The following is a 21,528-nucleotide window of genomic DNA, read 5'->3' as shown; positions in this document are numbered from 1 at the left end:
TACTTTTAGTAGCAACACTTTTGCACCAAACTTGACAAATTAAAGTTGTCTATTCGACATATTCCCGCTTGAAGCCGAACCACCACCAGACGATGGATCCCCTGCAGTGTTTCTTGGGAATTAATTCTTCCTTCATGTGTTACCACATTCGCACCATCTTTCTCTCGTATTATCACTCACACGGCTTCGCTAGCATCACAGCTAACATTATCCATGCTGCTACCTCACTGCTCCGCGAGGGCGTATACGTATGTGACGTATGACGTGACAGTATGTGACATATGTAGGAAGGTGCGCTTACTGTCTGTGAGAAGGAGACACAAGAAGGAGTGGGAAGAGCCTGTAGTGTAATGCCCGCAGCTAAAATCAACTGCGTGAGAACGTATACTCGAATATCACGATATAGTCATTTTCTCCCAAGCTCTGGAACGACCTACATCTGAATGTTAGACAAGTCTCCTCTCTTCCTGTTTTAAAATCTCTCTTAAAAACATACTTTTATTCCTTGGCTTTTAACACTAAGTGATATCCATCCTGCAATGGCGCCCCATTATACACCTGCTGTGAACCTGTTTTTATGTTTTATTTATTTATTTGATCATGTTCTGTTTGTGTTGTGTTGTTTGCTCGGTCCTCGTATTATCTTTTAACCTGCCCATTGTACAGCACTTTGGCTACCCCTGTGGTAAATTTTAAATGTGCTTTATAAATAAAGTTGATTTGATTTTCTATATCGCACAGAGACAAACCCGCGATATATCGCGTATATCGCCGAGCCCTAATTAGATTACATTAAACTAAATAAAAAGGCTTCGCACACACAGTATTTGCTTCGAAAGATTATCTGAATCCCAAAACTCAATTTTGTTTTTGTCAGCTTCAACTCTCACTTGTCTTCATGCTCCATTTTCATCTATGTCAACAGCTCTGCAACCTTTCACCATGTGCTTCAGGGTCAAGTTTTATCCCCACGAGCCGATGAAGATCAAAGAGGAGCTCACAAGGTACTAAAATAATAATTGGAAAGTATTCGTTTCTACCATCCATCCATTTATTTTCTACCGCTTGTTCCATTCGGGGTCGCGGGGGTTGGTGCCTATCTAAACTGCACATGGGCGGAATGCGCGGTACACCCTGGACAAGTCACCACCTCATCCCAGGGCCGACACAGATAGACAGACAACATTCACACTCACATTCACACACTAGGGCCAATTTACTGTTGCCAATCAACCTATCCCCAGGTGCATGTCTTTGGAGGTGGGAGGAAACTGGAGTACCCGGAGGGAACCCACGCAGTCACGGGGAGGACATGCAAACTCCACACAGAAAGATCCCGAGCCCGGGATTGAACTCAGGACTACTCAGGATTTTCGTATTGTGAGGCACATGCACTAACCCATGCTACACCATGCTGCCCTTGTTTCTACCAAATAATTGATATTTTCACGTGTGATAATTGCTTGCATGTCGTGACGTGACTTCTTCCCGGAAGTGTAAAACAATGTTGGTGAACCACCAAGCCAAGATTGCTGTTGTGCAGCAAGCAAAGCATAACATGTCAGGTTCAAACACTGATGACATCTATTAAACAAGACAAGAGGCAAATAATTAAACAGAGACAGAATTTAATTTGGCTCAATTGAGGAGATTCGCCTGTACACTGTACCCTTGTAGAGGCAAATAATAAAACAGAGACAGAATTGAGTTTGGCTCAATTGAGGTGAGTCGCCTGTATACTGTACCCTTGTCTAGTATCTCAGCATGCTCTGGCGAAAGATTGTCCAACTTCTCCTTTGACTTTCTCTGACCACATGACCACAGCTGCTTTCAAAATGAAGTGGGTCGTAAACAGCGTTGCCTTTGGTAACAGAACGGTTGAAAAGAAAAAGGTCGTATACGAGTTCAAAAAGACGTTCGTAAAACAGTTGAAAAAGGAAGTCGCCTGGAGTGGATTCTGGTCCTGTTTCCTCTTCACCTTTATAGTCCTTGGGTCAGACAATATCTTAGTTTGAGTATAATACATGAAAGAAACAGGAACACACTTCATCTTGCTTCCACCCTACACAGTGGAGTTTTATGAGCCTAACTCTTGGTAGGTTCAAAGATAGCTTTTGCTTCTCACAGGGCACTCAATGTGACGCAAAGTTTTTTTGATAACTTAGAAACATTTATTCTAACATGAACTATCTAGTGCACAAGGAGCCTAGATCTTCCTGCAAAAAGCAAATACGAGCAAAAAATACAACTATTCAACGGACTCTATCCCAATAGATTATCAACAAAAGATTTGTGGAGTGATAGCAAGTATTATACGTCGGTCGCAATCCCAGAAATGTTGAACTATCTGGTGCGCCGGAAGTCATTTTACAGCACAAAACAGATGACAACTTGGAATAACATGGAGGTCTACAACTTATTTGTGTGTGGCTGGTTTAAGGACATTGGTATCAGGACTCTACAGGATAATTATGCATAGTTTTTGCTCGGGTAAGTGTAACGGTACAGTGAGGAAGGAGACGGAAGTGATACAGGGTCGTCGTTTAGCTTGCTGTGTGTTTATTAACCCGAGAGTCCATCCATCTTATTCCGCTTATCCGAGGTTGGGTTGCGGGGGCAGCAGCCTAAGCAGGGAAGCTCAGACTTTCTTTTCACCAGCCACTTCGTCCAGCTCTTCCCGGGGGATCCCGAGGCGTTCCCAGGCCAGCCGGTAGACATAGTCTTCCCAACGTGTCCTGGGTCTTCCCCGTGGCCTCCTACCGGTGGGACGTGCCCTAAACACCTCCCTGGGAAGGCGTTCGGGTGGCATCCTTACCAGATGCCTGAACCACCTCATCTGGCTCATCTCAATGTGGAGGAGCAGCGGCTTTACTTTGAGCTCCCCTCGAATTACAGAGCTTCTCACCCTATCTCCAAAGGAGAGACCCGCCACCCGACAGAGGAAACTCATTTCGGCCGCTTGAACCAGTGATCTTGTTATTTCGGTCATAACCCAAAGCTCATGACCATAGGTGAGGACGGGAACATAGATCGACTGATAAATTGAGAGCTTTGCCTTCCGGCTCAGCTCCTTCTTCACCACAACGGATCAATACAGCGTTCGCATTACTGTAGATGCCGCAATGATCCGCCTGTCGATCTCACGATCCACTCTTCCCTCACTCGTGAACAAGACTCAGAGGTACTTTAACTCCTCCACTTGGGGCGGAGTCTCCTCCCCAACCCGGAGTGACGTGTGTAATTAACCCAAATACGTGGTGTGTGACTATGTGAAGCGATTACTTGGTGAGTTTTTACCGAGAGTTGTTGAAGGTGCGTGTTGTGAAAGATGCGGAAGTCCAGAGAGGGCAAGGCAGGCTCGTAGGTCCATGGGCAGGCAAGAGGTCAAGGGCTGGAGCGAGCCGTCATAGTCCAGGGTCGGACGAAAGATCGAGATCCGGGGAGGCAGCAAGACGTTTAGGGGGAATCTGGGGTGACAAGACACATAGCTCGAAACCAGGGAACAAACAGGAGCTGCGGGATGACGACCCAGGACAAGACACAATTAGCACAGAGGAGGGGAAACACAGCACATAGGCAAGAAAGCTAGAGACGTGTAGGGCTTACTGTTTTGCTACAAGTAGCTACGTTCTGGCACTGAAACGCAGGACGCTCTGGCTTAAGAAGGCAGTGGAGTCTTCATCAGCGTCAGGTGTGTCGAATGCAGAGTGATTGCAGCTGCGCAGGGGCGTGGCCGCGGCAGGAGAGGAACGCCTGTGGGCGTGTCCAGAGGCACGCTCGGCGGAGCGCACAGCAAAGCGTGTGTCGGCAGGTGTTTGAACCGTCAAACTAAGGTTACATTTCATGACATCACTTGGAGTCAACGACCATGTTTGTTGTTTATGCCATTTACAATGACCGTGTTTTTCCCCTTTTTCCACTTTCATACATTTTGAAAAAGCTACAGGGAGCCACTAGGGCGGCGCCAAAGAGCCGCATGCTGTTTAAACCAAAATACTTTTTATCAATCAATCAATCAAAGTTTATTTGTAAAGCCCTAAATCACTTTCCCCACTTTCTTGGGCCATTTCCAGTTTAAAGATAGTCATTAAACACAAAATAATGTACTTTAAGATGTAAAATACTACACAATACTATCTTGCCGATTGTATTGTACCATATGTCCCAGCAAGAAATCTGCGTTCAAAGAACTCCGGCTTATTAGTGATTCCCAGAGCCCAAAAAAGTCTGCGTGCTATAGAGCGTTTTCTATTCGGGCTCCAGTACTTTTGAATGCCCTCCCGGTAACAATGAGAGATGCTCCCTCAGTAGAAGCATTTAAGTCCCATCTTAAAACCAATTTGTATACTCTAGCCTTTAAATAGACCCCCTTTTTAGACCAGTTGATCTGCTGCTTCTTTTCTTTTCTACTCTGCCCCCCTCTCCTGCTGGCCCCACTATTGACTAGACTCTCACTATTATGTTAGATACACTATGGTCTGGACTTTCACAATATTACGCTAGACCCACTCGACGTCCATTGCATCCGGTCTCCCCTAGAGGGGAGGGGGGGTCACCCACATCTGCGGTCCTTTCCAAGGTTTCTCATAGCCACTCACATTAACATCCCACTGGGTTGTGAGTTTTTCCTTGCCCTTATGTGGGCTCTTAACAAAGGATGTCGTTGAGGCTTGTGCAGCCCTTTGAGACACTTGTGATTTAGGGCTATATGAATAAACATTGATTGGTTGATTGATTGAAAAAAAAATGTTTATTGATTGGCCGCGACACAAAATAAATGGAAATGACTAAGCCTAACCTTAAAGAAAAGATGGTCGCTAAGGTATTATTGCTTTTGGGTTATACCATAATTATCAATTGAACGTAATGTGTAAGAGAATGAGAGAACAAACAGATTATTTTTTTCTTACACTGTAGTCAAACTCATCAGTAATCATGGCAACAAATACAAGCCACCCCTATGGCGCTATACTATCATGTCTGATTTCCTCTGGTAACACAAGTCAGCTGCATGCCATTACATGTGCCTCAAGCCGTTTCTATGGTTACCATGCCCCCCAGGTCGCGATACTGGATGCCTTTTTGCATGCCACGCCACATCATCGTCATTTTCCCCTGTTTTTCTACGTCTTTACATGTAATTATATGAGGATCTTAATCACATATTTTCATACCCTTGTGTGCATGGGCTTATGGGATTTTTTTTTTTGCAGAACTCAAAAAAGGACATCGGATGCATTGAGGGATAATTATTCTGTATTTCATCATCATTGTTGTTGCATCTTGCTCTAATTAATACAGAAAAAGTATGAGAGAAAATGTCTCCTAATTGAATATTTGTGAATATTTGATGGTCTTCTTTTGACTTTGTTTCACGTCTGCAGGTATCTGCTGTACCTCCAGTTGAAGAGGGACGTCTACCACGGCCGCCTCCTTTGTCCGTTTGTGGAAGCCGCCTACCTGGGAGCATGCATCGTGCAGGGTGAGGGCGATGTTACGCGTTCACACGCGTGTCGCTTTAGCATATATAGTTCAATTTGCACGTTTGCTCTTGGAGCTCATCTGAAGAATGCCAATCAATCAATCAATCAATCAATGTTTATTTATAGAGCCTTAAATCACAAATGTCTCAAAGGACTGCACAAACCACTACGACTATGACATCCTCGGAAGAAACCACATAAGGGCATGGAAAACTCACACCCAGTGGGCAAGGAGAATTCACACCCAGTGGGACGCCAGTGACAATGATGACTATGAGAAACCTTGGAGAGGACCTCAAATGTGGGCAAACCCCCCCCTCTAGGGGACCGAAAGTAATGGATGTCGAGCGGGTCTAACATGATACTGTGAAAGTTCAATCCATAGTGGCTTCAACACAGCCGCGAGAGTTCAGTTCAAAGCGGATCCAAGACAGCAGCGAGAGTCCCGTCCACAGGAAACCATCCCAAGCGGAGTCGGATCAGCATCGTAGAGAGGTCCCCAAGCGATACACAGGCGAGCGGTCCATCATGGGTCCCGACGAGCGGTCCATCCTGGGTCCCGACTCTGGACAGCCAGTACTTCATCCATGGTCATTGGACCGGACCCCCTCCACAAGGGAGGGGGGGACAGAGGAGAAAAAGAAAAGAAGCGGCAGATCAACTGGTCTAAAAAGGAGGTCTATTTAAAGGCTAGAGTATACAAATGAGTTTTAAGGTGAGACTTAAATGCTTCTACTGAGGTAGCATCTCGAACTGTTACCGGGAGGGCATTCCAGACTACTGGAGCCCGAACGGAAAACGCTCTATAGCCCGCAGACTTTTTTTGGGCTTTAGGAATCACTAATAAGCCAGAGTTTTTTGAACGCATATTTCTTGCCGGGACATATGGTACAATACAATCGGCAAGATAGGATGGAGCTAGACCGTGTAGTATTTTATACGTAAGTAGTAAAACCTTAAAGTCACATCTTAAGTGCACAGGAAGTCAGTGCAGGTGAGCCAGTATAGGCATAATATGATCAAACTTTCTTGTTCTTGTCAAAAGTCTAGCAGCCGCATTTTGTACCAACTGTAAATGCCAAGAGTGTGCACAGCAGTAATCAGAGCAATGGGTGGTTATTTTTAAGAAACTTGAATATAAAACATGTTTTCAGTTATTTCACCTTTTTTTATTAAGTACATAAGTCCATATGTTTTCATTCATAGTTTTGATGCCTTCAGTGACAATCCACAAAATAGTGTCAGGACCTGGACTATCAATCAATCAATCAATCAATCAATCAATCAATCAATCAATCAATGATTATTTATATAACCCTAAATCACTAGTGTCTCCAAGGGCTGTACAAACCACAACACAAACCACAACGATGGGATGGTTTGTTTTTACGATGCAAAGGAAAGTTGGCACGAGCAAGGCGTGAATGAAGGTACATATTTATTTATTTTACAAACAAATTACAAACAAAGGAAGCAAACAAAAGGCGCGCACGAGGGCGGAAGTACAAAACTTGGCTACAAAACAAAAACTCGCAATATGGCATGACTATGGACAAAACAAAAACAAAAATCAATAACTGTGACATAAAAAAACGTACGTGGCATGGACCGAATGAGAAATCAGGCATGGGATGGCATGAGGGAAGTTGAGGTAAAGTCGCCAGGCTGACCACCTGGCAACTACAGGTTTAAATAATAGACATGATAAGTGCAAACAGGTGTGAGACATGAGGACAGGGGCGTGACATGTCGACAAGGTGTAAACTAATGAGTTGGCATGGTAACAAAGAAAACAAGGAAGTGCAGGAATAGGAACTGAGTGTCCAAAAAACTAAACCGAACATGATCAAAAGAAAACATGATCCCATAGACGTGACAAATAGTCATGGAAATAAAGAAAACCCCTTATTGACTTTGGCCTGACAAATGTTTGGCCTGTACTGCAAATCGGGTATGGTTTTGTGTACATTTTGCGTAAATGTTTGCCCCACAGTCACTTTTCTAACCTGTTTTTTGAGTCTGTCTGCATATGTTCGATTTTGTAGGTGTTCTCAGATTGCAAATGAAACCATGCCCCACCGTCTCCAAAAGTGTATTGTATCTTTTGAAAATGTACACAGTTTAAATACATATCTTAAGGTCGTCACCACTATTTTTTTTTCCGGACACAGTCAAAAATAAACTATAAACATTAGATCAATTCATCTGGCATCATCATCCGCGGTCACTCGAAGGAGTATGGCCATCCTCCTGGTAGGGGTGTATCCCTTTATGGAGGATGCCTGTGCGTGACTTTGTTTAACGTGGCGAGACTGGTGCACAGAAAGTCACCACACGATCCTTGACAGAATCGGGTCAGGGTCCAGTGGCATTGAGTCCAAGACGACTGGGGACCCTTTTCTGCTGCAGCCTTCTCCCGCCATCGCAGCCGTTGTGGTAGTTCTTAAATCTACCGCCTGTTCCCCCGTTGAGGTCTTCACCGTATCCCTGGCTAGGGGGCAGTCAGGTACTAGGCCTTTGCCAAGGGCACCTGGGATAACAGTAATAAAGGGGTTAACCTCCTAGTGCCCGAAGACCCCATAGAGGAGCCTCCACTGCCGGATGCACTTTAACGTCATGCCCAGGACACATCTGGTCACAACATTAGGCACACCTACCATTTGATTTAGACTCTGCATAAAAAAGCTGCTTTTAACTGCATTTATGTCACTGCATGTCTCATAAGTACGTCCAACTCGCTCGGACGGCACGATGTAGCCAGATTGCAAACCCCTCCAACAAAGGCATCCAAAACTGCATTTACGATCACGGCAAAATGCATAAACATTAGGATATGATGATTTGGTATTGTTTAACACAAGTATCCAACATTGTAACAACATTCTTCTCCTTAACATTTAATCTGCGTTTATACATCCATCCATCCATTTTCTACCGCTTATTCCTTTTTGGGGTCACGGGGGGTGCTGGCGCCTATCTCAGCTACAATGATACATGCAAATTTTTTTTTGGTGATTAATCGCTTTCATGACATCTCCTGGTTCTCCTTTGAAGCCAGTCCTAATCACAAATCAGAGCGAGGATTAAATGGAAACGTGTCTAATTACAAAAGTAACTCTCCAGCTCTGTAATCGTCACCCTAATGGGGCCTGTCCTCATTACGTACTCGCCAAGCAGACTGTGATTGCCTGAACTGAGAGGACTCGGCTTCTGTGGTGTGATATCGTACCAGCCTGCCCATCGGAGAGCTCTCAGCCACACGTGTCGGTCACAACAACTCCGTTAATCCGCTTTCCTAATCCTCATCAAAACATTTCTCTCTCAACTGTGAGTTAGCGTTTGAAGTTGTGAGTTTTTTGCGGCATATGTTATGGCCTTGTCACTGTATGAACTTTAAAAATCAATGCATGTTCCCTTTAAACCAGGGGTCAGCAACCCAAAATGATGAAAGAGCCGTATTGGACCAAAAATACAAAAAAATATATTTCTAGAGCCGCAAAAAAACTAAATACTTGTATAAGTGTTATAAGGAAGGCAACACATGATGTAAGTGTCTATATTAGCTTTACTAGCCTACTAGATAGATAGATAGATAGATAGATAGATAGATAGTACTTTATTGATTCCTTCAGGAGAGTTCCTTCAGGAAAATTTAAATTCCAGCAGCAGTGTACAGAGTTGAAATCAATTAAAAAAAAGGTCAAATGTAAATAATGGGGGTTTAAATGGAAACAAAATAGAGAAATATTACAATAAGAAGAAAAAATAAAAAGCAACAATGGGAATAAAGATATAACAGTAAAATAAGAATATAACAAGACAAAGTAGGAAGTAGTGACCATGTTATGAAAACGTATTGCACTGTTATTGTTTTGCATCCCCTGTCATCCTAGTACCCCCGCCCCCCGCCCCAGAGAGGAGTTGTACCGTCTAATGGCGTGTGGGACAAAGGAGTTTTTGAGTCTATTAGTCCTGCACTTGGGATGAAGCAGTCTAGCACTGAACAGGCTCCTCTGGCTACTGATAACGCTATGCGGAGGGTGACTGGCATCATCCAGGATGCTCACTAGTTTGTCAACAGTCCTTTTCTCTGCCACCGTCACCAGTGAGTCCAGTTTCATTCCCATTGTAGAACCGGCCCGCCTGATCAGTTTCTCCAGCCTGGAGCTGTCCTTCTTAGATGTACTGCCCCCCCAGCACACTACCATGTAGAACAGAATACTGGCAACCACAGACTGGTAGTACATCCACAGGAGTTTTCTACAAATGTTGAAGGAGTGCAGTTTCCTGAGGAAGTACAGCCTGCTCTGTCCTTTCTTGTACTGGTGGTCCGTGTTGACAGTCCAGTCCAGTTTACTGTCCACCCAAACTCCGAGGTACTTGAATGAGTCCACGGTCTGTACCTCAACTCCCTCGATCAGAATAGGTTGTGACCGTGGACTCGACCTCCCAAAGTCAATGACCAGCTCCTTTGTCTTTGACGGATTGAGCTGCAAGAGGTTCGTGTGGCACCAGACAACAAAGTCCCTCACCAGGTTCCGAAACTCCTCCTCTCTGCCGTCCCTGATGCACCCGACGATGGCTGTGTCATCCGCGTACTTCTGGATGTGACACAGCTGTGAGTTGTAGTAGAAGTCAGCGGTGTACAGGGTGAAGAGAAGAGGGGCCAGCACCGTTCCCTGCGGTGCTCCGGTGCTGCTGATCACAGTGTCGGACGTGATGTCCTTCAGTCTGACGTACTGTGGCTACTATTAAGGGCTGATGTAAATCTTCATTGACAGAAATGTTGTATTTTAATTTTCATTCTACACATTTTCGCAACATTGTAAATCATTAGTAAAACGAAGGCTTCTCAGAGGGTGAGATAACTTCTGGAAATTACTGGCTCAGAATGGCCGAAGGTATATATATGTGTGTCCAAGTTAAAGGAAACGGCAGGCTGTCTTCTTCTAATGGATTAATTACAATCTTTGCAGGCTGGGTAACGTTTGCTTTGGTCTGGAACAACGTGGCACACAAACAACTATGAGAAATGCAGCCAATATTACATACTGATAATGTGTCAATGGACATGCAAATATAAATATAAATTAAATACACAGAGGACATACGTAAAGGAAATTAAATGAGCTCAAATATACCTACAAAGGAGGCATCATGATGCAATACAGCTAGCCTAAATAGCAGGTTAGCATCGATTAGCTTGCAGTCATGGATTGGCCAAATATGCCTGATAAGCACTCCGGCGGATCAATAAAATCAACAAAGCTCACCTTTTGTGCATTCGTGCACAGCATAAAACATTTGGTGGACAAAATGAGGCAGAAGGGAATTAGTAGGACAAAACAGTGCTTGCCAAATCCTCCCAGCAGTGTAGTATGTTTAATATAAACAGTGGGATCTTTTTCCATTTTCACTCATCTTTGAACAAGCTCCAGGGAGCCACTAGGGTGGCGCTAAAGAGCCACATGCGGCTCTCGAGCCGCGGGTTGCTGACCCCCGCTTTAAACATAGCTAAAGTTAGTGTAACAAGTTTGGGAACAATATTTTTTTCTTGATTTCTCTCAAGCTGCTGCGCCCCCTGTGAATGCAATAATGTTTACCGTTTTGTCCCACATGCGCCCTGCCCTGCCTTCCCTTCAGCTGAGCTGGGCGACTACGACCCAGAGGAGCATCCGTCAGACTACATTAGGGACTTCAAGCTGTTCCCCAAGCAGTCGCTCAAGCTGGAGAGGAAAATCATGGAAATACACAAGACGGAGCTCAGGTACGACCAATGATTGCTCCGTAAACACACTCTTGTCTTCATGGCTAAAAATAGGAGAATTACTCTTGATCTGCCTAAATGACATTACAGCAGGAAGAGAATGGAGGTAACCAGAGGCACAGATCTATTTATAGCTGGTGTAAAATTTGATTAAAGGCATGTAATGTAAAACTGGTGCAGGGAGACGGGGTTTGTTATAATATCACTTTTAGACAGTGGATTGGCGAAAGATACATTTATAGCAAGGTGAAACGGTGGTTTGAAAAAAGTCCTGGCTTTGAAGTTGGCATGTTGTACCTGGAATTGTTTGTTCAAGAATTTAGCCAATATCCATTTTTCTACCCCTTATTCCACTCGGGGTCTCAGGGTCAACACAGACAGACAGACAAGCATTCATGCTCACATTTACACCAGCAAAGTATCCTATTTTTCCGTGGATGTTTGGACACAAAATTAAGAAAATAAACCATGTTTTTTAGAAACATACAGTATACAACATAAACTGAATGTAAATGTCAAACAAACAATCATGAATTGCATGTAAAATGTAGAGGTTAAAAATTACTTCTATACTTTGTCTTTCTTGTTTTTTTTAATATTGTTGTGCAGCACTTTGGAAACATTTTGTTGTTTAAATGTGCTATATAAATAAAGAGGATTGGATTGGATTCTTGTAAGACTTCAGCTCAGTTAACATTTAAAATATAAACTTTTTTATTTTTATGAGAAAAGACAAAAGTGTGTGGTGATAACCATAAAAAGAGTAAAGGAAGGTTTTAATTCACTGTAGTGATAAAAGGGTTACAATGTGAACGACTACATAAAAAGATTTGATTTAACAGAAAAATACAAATTGGGCATCATACTCTGCACTAGTGTAGTCCCGATACATTATTTCGATTCTTTCTAGTACTTTTTGGTACTTTTCTAAATAAAAGGCACCACAAAAAAAATTGCATTATTGGGTTTATTTTAACAAAAACATCTTAGGGTACATTAAACATATGTTCCTTATTGCAAGTTTGTCATTAAATAAAATAGTGAATATACAAGATAACTTGTCTTTTAGTAGTAAATAAGCAAACAAAGACTATTAATTAGTCTGCTGAATATATGCAAAAACATATTGGGTCATTTTCCATTTTATTATTTTGTCCAAATTATTAAGGACAAGCGGTAGAAAATGAATTATTGATCTACTTATCTGCTTACTTTCTCTTTTGACAGGTTGTATCTACACTTCTGTTAAAATGTAATAATCACTTATCCTTCTGTTGTTTGATACTTTACATTAGTTTTGGATTATACCACAAATTTGGGTGTCAATCCGATACCAAGTCGTTACAGGATCATACATTGGTCATATTCAAAGTCCTCATGTGTCCAGGGACATATGTCTTGAATTTATAAACATAATACACATTTAAAAAGAACAAAAGAAGATGTTGTGGTGCCAAAAAATATCGACATAATCATAGTAGTATCGACTCGATACGCTACTGTACTTGGTATCATTACAGCAGATGTTAGGTATAGACCCACCGTGAGATCCAGTGGCCTGAGGGTTCCTCGTTCAATCCCCAGCTTCTACCAACCTAGTCACGTCCGTTGTGTCCTTGAGCAAGACACTTCACCCTTGCTCCTGATGGGTGGTGGTTAAGGCCTTGCATGGCAGCTCCCACCATCAGAGTGTAAATGTGTGTGTGAATGTGGAAATAGTGTCAAAGAGTACTTTGTAGGTAGAAAAAGCGTTATTCAAGTATAACCCATTTACCATTTATCCTCAGACAAGTAATAATGCTCCTCCTGCATGTTTGTCACTTGTCTTATACGTTCTTATGACACTTTTCCACTTTGCATCAGTCCATCTTAGATGATCTCGGGCCCAGAGGAGCCGGCGGCGTTTCTGGATGTTGTTGATAAATGGCTTTCGCTTTGCATAATAAAGCTTTAACTTGCACTTACAGATGTAGCGATGAACTGTATTTAGTGAAAGTGGTTTTCTGAAGTGTTCCTGATCAGCCCGTGTGGTGATATCCTTTAGAGATTGATGTCGGTTTTTGATACCGTGCCGTCTGAGGGATCGAAGGTCACGGTCATTCAATGTTGGTTTCCGGCCATGCTGCTTACGTGGAGTGATTTCTCCAGATTCTCTGAACCTTTTGATGATATTATGGACAGTAGATGTTGAAATCCCTAAATTTTCTTCCAATTGCACTTCGAGAAACGTTGTTCTTAAAAAACTGACTATTTGCTCACGCAGTTAAAGTTAAAGTACCAATGATTGTCACACACGCACACTAGGTGTGGCGAAATTATTCTCTGCATTTGATCCATCACCCTTGATCACCCCCTGGGAGGTGAGGGGGCAGTGGGCAGCAGCGGTGCCGCGCCCGGGAATCATTTGGACAAAGGGGTGTACCTCGCCCCATCCTTTCTTTTGAAAGACTGAGCATTTTTTGGGAAGCTGTTTTTATACCCAATCATGGCACTCACCTGTTCCCAATTAGCCTGAACACCTGTGGAATGTTCCAAATAAGTGTTTGATGAGCATTCCTCAACTGTATCAGTATTTTTTGCCACCTTTCCCAACTTCTTTGTCATGTGTTGCTGGCATCAAATTCTAAAGTAAATGATTATTTGCAACAACAAAAAAATGTTTATCAGTTTGAACATCAAATATGTTGTCTTTGTAGCATATTCAACTGAATATGGGTTGAAAATGATTTGCAAATCATTGTATTCCGTTTATATTTACATCTAACACAATTTCCGAACTCATATGGAAACGGGGTTTGTAGTACATATCTGTGAAACGAGATGAAATAAATGCTGCAAGTTGAGGACGACTCTCTTTTCCTTTCCTGCAGGATGTGTGTTTGCGTGTTTGTTTAAAGCTCTGCGCCAGCTCTTGAACCTCTCTGATGTTTTGTCACACTTGGAGTGATTAGAAACATCAAAGAAAAATCCCTCATTTCCCAATGGCACCAAGGCAGGCGCTGACAAGCGGCCTCTGTCATCCCCACTCGGCCTCACTGACAGTAACAGCTAAGAACGGCACTTTGCTAAGGCATGAGGTGAAACATAATCAACAAAACCTTTTTTTTTTTTTCAGCCGTAGAATGATTATCCTTTTGCATATAAACAAATGTTTTTGCGTGGGCAAATGAGAGCGTATTGACGTTGCAGCAGCTAAACATCAAAGACCTTGCCTCCGGTAGTTGTCTGTTGAGAAAGATAAGTCAAGTGTGACACCAGAAGAACTCTGGGAAACCAAATCAGAACTGACTTTTTTATGATGCAAAGTTGGCACAGTGTCCAGATTGGTTCACAGATTATTATAAATCCGACAACTATCATTGTTTTGAATTTATTGCCACAAAACTTAAATTGTACCAGCATTTTTTAACACAACGATATAAGAAAATCTCCATTTATTTTTTTATTTTTTTTTTGTCCAGAAACAGCTACTCAGGCAAATCATATAGTTGATGTAGATGCCCATATCTGCTGTACAAATTTACTTTACAAAAGAGAAGTGTGGGATACTTCTCTTGTTGCCTTATTTTTATTTGACTTTAATAAATGGGTTTATATTATTATCTGGTGCAGCCAGGCCGGAGCAGGAGGGGATAGAAATAAGAAAAAACGGAAGACGGGGGGAAATTGTGGGGACAGGAGGGGGATAAGACAGCGAGACAACAACAACAGCAAACACAACAATAACAACAACAAAAACAAAATTGAGCAACATCAGCAAATAGGATATGTACAAATATGATGGTAATAGTGATAGCCAAGAAGCAGTTAGTGAAATAAATAATACAGAAATGACAATGAGCATTATTACAGTGCAAATGGCCCAATAAAAATACCAATAGAAATAGCACTATTGATAATGAATAATAACAATTATTACCTCTATTATCAACAATACAACTGTTCAAATGCAACAATACATATATGTAATGATAACTTGAAATAGAATGAAGCAGACAAATGGAGGGGAAGAAAAAGAAGTACTATATTAATCTTGTAGATTGTTATAGTAACAATAGGTTAAGCTTTGTCAGTGTGGTATGTGTTACCCAGTTTCCCCTAGGGCAACAACGTTAATATTTTTGATGAAACATGATTATATGCATGAGTGAATACTTGTATATTTACTTGTATGTCCATTTGAAACAAAATACAAACCCTGTTTCCATATGATTTACTTTTTTTCCACATTTGTTTATTTTGTTTATTGTAGTCCTACAAACCCCGTTTCCATATGAGTTGGGAAATTGTGTTAGATGTAAATATAAATGGAACACAATGATTTGCTAATCCTTTTCAACCCATATTCAATTGAATGCACTACAAAGACAAGATATTTGATGTTCAAACTCATACATTTTTTTTTTTTTTGCAAATATATATTAAATAACTTAGAATTTCATGGCTGCAACACATGCCAAAGTAGTTGGGAAAGGGCATCTTCACCACTGTGTTACATCACCTTTTCTTTTAACAACACTAGGAAACTAATTGTTGAAGCTTTGAAAGTGGAAGTATTTCCCATTCTTGTTTTATGTAGAGCTTCAGTCGTTCAACAGGTCTCCGCTGTCGTATTTTACGCTTCGTAATGCTCCACACATTTTCGATGGGAGACAGGTCTGGACTGCAGGCGGGCCAGGAAAGTACCCGCACACTTTTACTACGAAGCCACGCTGTTGTAACACGTGCCTTGGCATTATCTTGCTGAAATAAGCAGGGGCGTCCATGATAACGTTGCTTGGATGGCAGCATATGTTGCTCCAAAACCTGTATGAACCTTTCAGCATTAACGGTGCCTACACAGATGTGTAAGTTACCCATGCCTTGGGCACTAATACACCCCCATACCATCACAGATGCTGGCTTTAGAAATTTGCGCCTATAACAATCCGAATGGTTATTTTCCTCTTGGTTTTGGAGGACACCACGTCCTCTGTTTCCATATATATTTTGAAATGTGGACTCGTCAGACCACAGAAGACCTTTCCACTTTGCATCTTAAGTGAGTTCGGGCCCAGCCAAGCGGGCGGGGTTTCAGGGTATTGTTGATAAATGGGTTTGGCTTTACATAGTAGAGTTTTAACTTGCACTTACAGATGTAGCGACCAACTGTAGTTACTGACAGTGAAGTGAATTATATGACTCAAAGTGCTTTACATAGTGAAACCCAATATCTAAGTTACATTTAAACCAGTGTGGGTGGCACTGGGAGCAGGTGGGTAAAGTGTCTTGCCCAAGGACACAACGGCAGTGACTAGGATGGCGGAAGCGGGAATCGAACCTGCAACCCTCAAGTTGCTGGCACGGCCACTCTACCAACCGAGCTATGCCGCCCCTGTAGTTACTGACAGTGGTTTTATGAAGTGTTCATGAGCCCATGTGGTGATATCCTTTAGACACTGATGTCGGTTTTTGATGCAGTACCCGCCTGAGGGATCAAAAGTCCGTAATATCATCTCTCACGTGCAGTGATTTCTCCAGATTCTCTGAACTTTTTGATGATTTTACGGACTGTAGATGGTAAAATGTCTGAATTCCTTGCAATAGCTCGTTGAGAAATGTTGTTCTAAAACTGTTTGACAATTTGCTTACAAAGTGGTGACCCTCACCCCATCCTTGTTTGTGAATTGCTTAGCATTTCATGGAAGCTGTTTTTATACCCAATCATGGCACCCAACTGTTCCCAATCAGCCTGCACACCTGTGGGATGTTCCATATAAGTGTTTGATGAGCATTCTTCAACTTTACCAGTATTTATTGCCACCTTTCCCAACTTCTTTGTCACGTGTTGCTGGCATCAAATTCTAAAACTAATGATTATTTGCACACAAACATTTTTTTTATCAGTTTGAACATCGAATATGTTGTATTTGTAGCATATTCAACTGAATATGGGTTGAAAATAATTTCCAAATCATTGTATTCCGTTTATATTTACATCTAACACAATTTCCCAACTCATATGGAAACGGGGTTTGTAGGACTACCATAAACAAAATAAACAAATGTGGAAAAAAAGGAAATCAAAAAGAAAACATTAACTTTGTCTAAAAAGAAGCAGAAGAAGCCAATGTTTTTGTTGGCCTCTGCCTCTTCACTCTGATGACCTTTTTCCTAAGCTCAGACACATCTAAATAATTACTTATTTATAATTACAAAATGCAATGACACAATACAAAATCACCTGATTCAGAGCATCATACAATACAGTAATACCTTAACTTACGGGTTTAATTTGTTATGTGATGCAGTTCCTAACTCAAAACACTTTTTACCACAAATCATCATCTCCAATGAAAATGAATTCAAATCAATTTAGTTGGTGATTTCACCCCCTCTCCTCCTCAAAAAAACAGCCCCATACATTTTCTGTTAAACACACCATCCGCAGCTTTTCCATATTTTCATGGATTCATGTGCGCAATTCAATCAATCAATCAATCAATGTTTACTTATATAGCCCTAAATCACTAGTGTCTCAAAGGGCTGCACAGACCACCACGACATCCTCGGTAGGCCCACATAAGGGCAAGGAAAACTCACACCCAGTGGGACATCGGTGGCAATAATGACCCAGTGGGACGTCGGTGACTATGAGAACCTTAGAGAGGAGGAAAGCAATGGATGTCGAGCGGGTCTAACATGATACTGTGAAAGTTCAATCCACAATGGATCCAACACAGTCGCGAGAGTCCAGTCCAAAGCGGATCCAACACAGCAGCGAGAGTCCCGTTCACAGCGGAGCCAGCAGGAAACCATCCCAAGCGGAGGCGGATCAGCAGCGCAGAGATGTCCCCAGCCAATACACAGGCGAGCAGTACATGGCCACCGGATCGGACCGGACCCCCTCCACAAGGGAGAGTGGGACATAGAAGAAAAAGAAAAGAAACGGCAGATCAACTGGTCTAAAAAGGGAGTCTATTTAAAGGCTAGAGTATACAAATGAGTTTTAAGGTGAGACTTAAATGCTTCTACTGAGGTGGCATCGCGAACTGTTACCGGGAGGGTATTCCAGAGTACTGGAGCCCGAACGGAAAACGCTCTGGAGCCCGAACGGAAAACGCTCTATAGCCCGCAGACTTTTTTTGGGCTTTGGGATCATTAATAAGCCGGAGTCCTTTGAACGCAGATTTCTTGCCGGGACATATGGTACAATACAATCGGCAAGATAGGATGGAGCTAGACCGTGTAGTATTTTATACGTAAGTAGTAAAACCTTAAAGTCACATCTTAAGTGCACAGGAAGCCAGTGCAGGTGAGCCAGTACAGGCGTAATGTGATCAAACTTTCTTGTTCTTGTCAAAAGTCTAGCAGCCGCATTTTGTACCAACTGTAATCTTTTAATGCTAGACATGGGGAGACCCGAAAATAATACGTTACAGTAGTCGAGGCGAGACGTAACAAACGCATAGATAATGATCTCAGCGTCTTTAGTGGACAGAATGGAGCGAATTTTAGCGATGTTACGGAGATGAAAGAAGGCCGTTTTAGTAACGCTTTTAATGTGTGCCTCAAAGGAGAGAGTTGGGTCGAAGATAATACCCAGATTCTTTACCGTGTCGCCTTGTTTAATTGTTTGGTTGTCAAATGTTAGAGTTGTATTATTAAATAGAGTTCGGTGTCTAGCAGGACCGATAATCAGCATTTCCGTTTTTTTGGCGTTGAGTTGCAAAAAGTTAGCGGACATCCATTGTTTAATTTCATTAAGACACGCCTCCAGCTGACTACAATCCGGCGTGTTGGTCAGCTTTAGGGGCATGTAGAGTTGGGTGTCATCAGCATAACAGTGAAAGCTAATACCGTATTTGCGTATGATGTCACCTAGCGGCAGCATGTAGATGCTGAAGAGTGCAGGGCCAAGGACCGAACCCTGGGGAACTCCACACGTTACCTTAACGTAGTCCGAGGTCACATTGTTATGGGAGACACACTGCATCCTATCAGTAAGATAAGAGTTAAACCAAGACAGGGCTAAGTCTGACATACCAATTCGTGTTTTGATACGTTCTAATAAAATATTATGATCGACGGTATCGAAAGCAGCGCTAAGATCGAGGAGCAGCAACATAGATGACGCATCAGAATCCATCGTTAGCAATAGATCATTAGTCAATTTTGCGAGCGCTGTCTCCGTGGAGTGATTTGCCCTGAAACCGGATTGAAAGGTTTCACATAGATTGTTAGACGCTAAGTGTTCATTTAACTGCTCCGCAACAATTTTTTCAAGGATTTTTGAAGTAAAGGGAAGGTGAGACACCGGTCGGTAGTTTACCATGAGGTCAGGATCGAGGTTAGGTCTTTTAAGAAGAGGATGAATAACCGCTTTTTTGAATGCTAGGGGAACAGTGCCCGAGGAGAGTGATAAGTTTATAATATTTAGCACTGATGGACCTAATAATACAAAGAGCTCCTTGATCAGTTTCCCAGGAAGAGGGTCAAGTAAACATGTTGTCTGTTTTATTCCATTTACACGTTGTAACAATTCCTCAAATGTTATTTCCTCAAAACGAGAGAAACTATTTTGGAGGGCAGTATCCGCCGTATATACAATCGTGTCAGTGTTAATAGAACCCCGTTGTAGCTGGGACGCATTGTCTTTAATCTCCTTTCTAATGACTTCAATTTTCTTACTAAAGAATTGCATAAAGTCATCAGCTGAGTGGGTTGAGCTACTGGAAAGGGTCCCTTGTTGGGTTAGCGATGCTACCGTACTAAACAAAAATTTAGGATCGTTTTTATTACGGTGGATGAGATTTGAGTAATATTTAGCTTTAGCTAAGGTAAGCATGCGTTTATAAGTTATTAAACCATCACTCCATGCTTGATGGTGCACCTCAAGTTTATTCGTGCGCCATTTGCGTTCCAGCTTTCTACATGATAATTTCTGAGCTCTAGTTTCTTCTGTAAACCACGGGGTGCGCTTTTTTGGAGCCTTTTTTAACTTTAGCGGTGCTATGTTATCAATGGTTTCGCGCAGGGCGTCGTTAAAGTTGTTAGTGAGGTTATCAATAGAGCCCACATACTTTGGGAATGGTGCCATTACCGAGGGCAGTAGGTCAGCAAGAGTTGTCGTTGTGGCTGTATTAATGTTGCGGCTGCTCTAGCAGTTATTATTATTATTAGGTTGACGAACATGCATCTGAACCTCGAATTTTATAAGGTAATGATTGGACAATACTTTAGTACACGGGAGTATCGTAACTTTGGAAACGGGGATACCCCTGACAAGCACTAGGTCTATCGTATTACCGTTGCGATGCGTGGGTTCATTTATTATTTGTGTGAGACCACAGCTATCAATTACAGTCTGGAGCGCTACGCACGGTGGGTCCGATGGGGTATTCATATGGATATTAAAGTCCCCCATTATGATTATATTATCGGCGTGTGTCACTAGATCAGCAACGAACTCTGAGAATTCATTGATAAAGTCCGCATAGGGCCCTGGGGTGCGGTAGATTACAGCCAGGTGTAGAGGCAGTGGTGTGACAGACCTCATAGTAAGCACCTCAAACGATTTATATTTATTATTTATGTTAGGACTAAGGTTAAAGTTTTCGTTGTATATTAGTGCGACCCCCCAACCCCTTTTAAGCGGACCGGCAATATGCGCATGTGTAAAGTTAGGAGGACATGCCTCATTTAGCGCAAAAAAGTCGTTTGGTTTAAGCCAGGTTTCGCTGAGACCGATGACGTTAAGATTGTTGTGCCTGATAATATCATTAACTAACAACGTTTTAGGAGACAATGATCTTATGTTTAAAAAACCTATATTATAGGTAGTGGGCTGTTTTAGGGAGTTTTTGATCAAATTATCCATAGTAGCAATATTAATAATGTTGTGTTTATTATGCCCAGTGCATTAAGTATAGTTACGACCATATCTAGGAATTGATACGACAGGAATTGAGATATTAATAAAATTACCACATTGACCCTCACATAAGATTTTTTATAGGAAACTGTCCTACAATTACAGCTTGTCTTATATTTGTGGTCGAGGTATTTACATGCAAACCAGCACGTGGCAGCAAACCACATCTTCGTGAGCCAGTTCAGGCTTTTTTCTCATGTGTCGTCATTTTCGTCTTTGACCTAGCACTGATTTCTGACAGTGTGTTCGAACACGTGCAAAAAAGCCAAAGAAAAATGAAAAATAACACACAAACAGAATGCTAGCCAAGTTCTGTTAATGCCAAGTTGCCCGTTTGTATCAATTTATACTTCTGGATTTCCTAT

General features: G+C 42.1%; 1 protein-coding gene across 1 annotated transcript in view; it reads left to right on the top strand.

Annotated features, from left to right (window-relative positions):
* frmd3 (FERM domain containing 3) overlaps window positions 1-21,528 on the top strand; it is a 163,537-nt gene that overhangs the window by 77,971 nt on the left and 64,038 nt on the right. The window contains exons 4-6 of the mRNA XM_061901376.1: window positions 926-1,004; window positions 5,385-5,482; window positions 11,127-11,250. Of these exons, the coding sequence (XP_061757360.1) occupies window positions 926-1,004; window positions 5,385-5,482; window positions 11,127-11,250 (301 nt within the window). The remainder of the gene's footprint in view (window positions 1-925; window positions 1,005-5,384; window positions 5,483-11,126; window positions 11,251-21,528) is intronic.

This window comes from Nerophis ophidion, linkage group LG01 (assembly GCF_033978795.1).
Source record: "Nerophis ophidion isolate RoL-2023_Sa linkage group LG01, RoL_Noph_v1.0, whole genome shotgun sequence".
Taxonomy (NCBI): domain Eukaryota; kingdom Metazoa; phylum Chordata; class Actinopteri; order Syngnathiformes; family Syngnathidae; genus Nerophis; species Nerophis ophidion.
The sequence above is the reverse complement of the archived record's forward strand: the minus strand, read 5'-3'. Positions and strand labels throughout refer to the sequence as shown.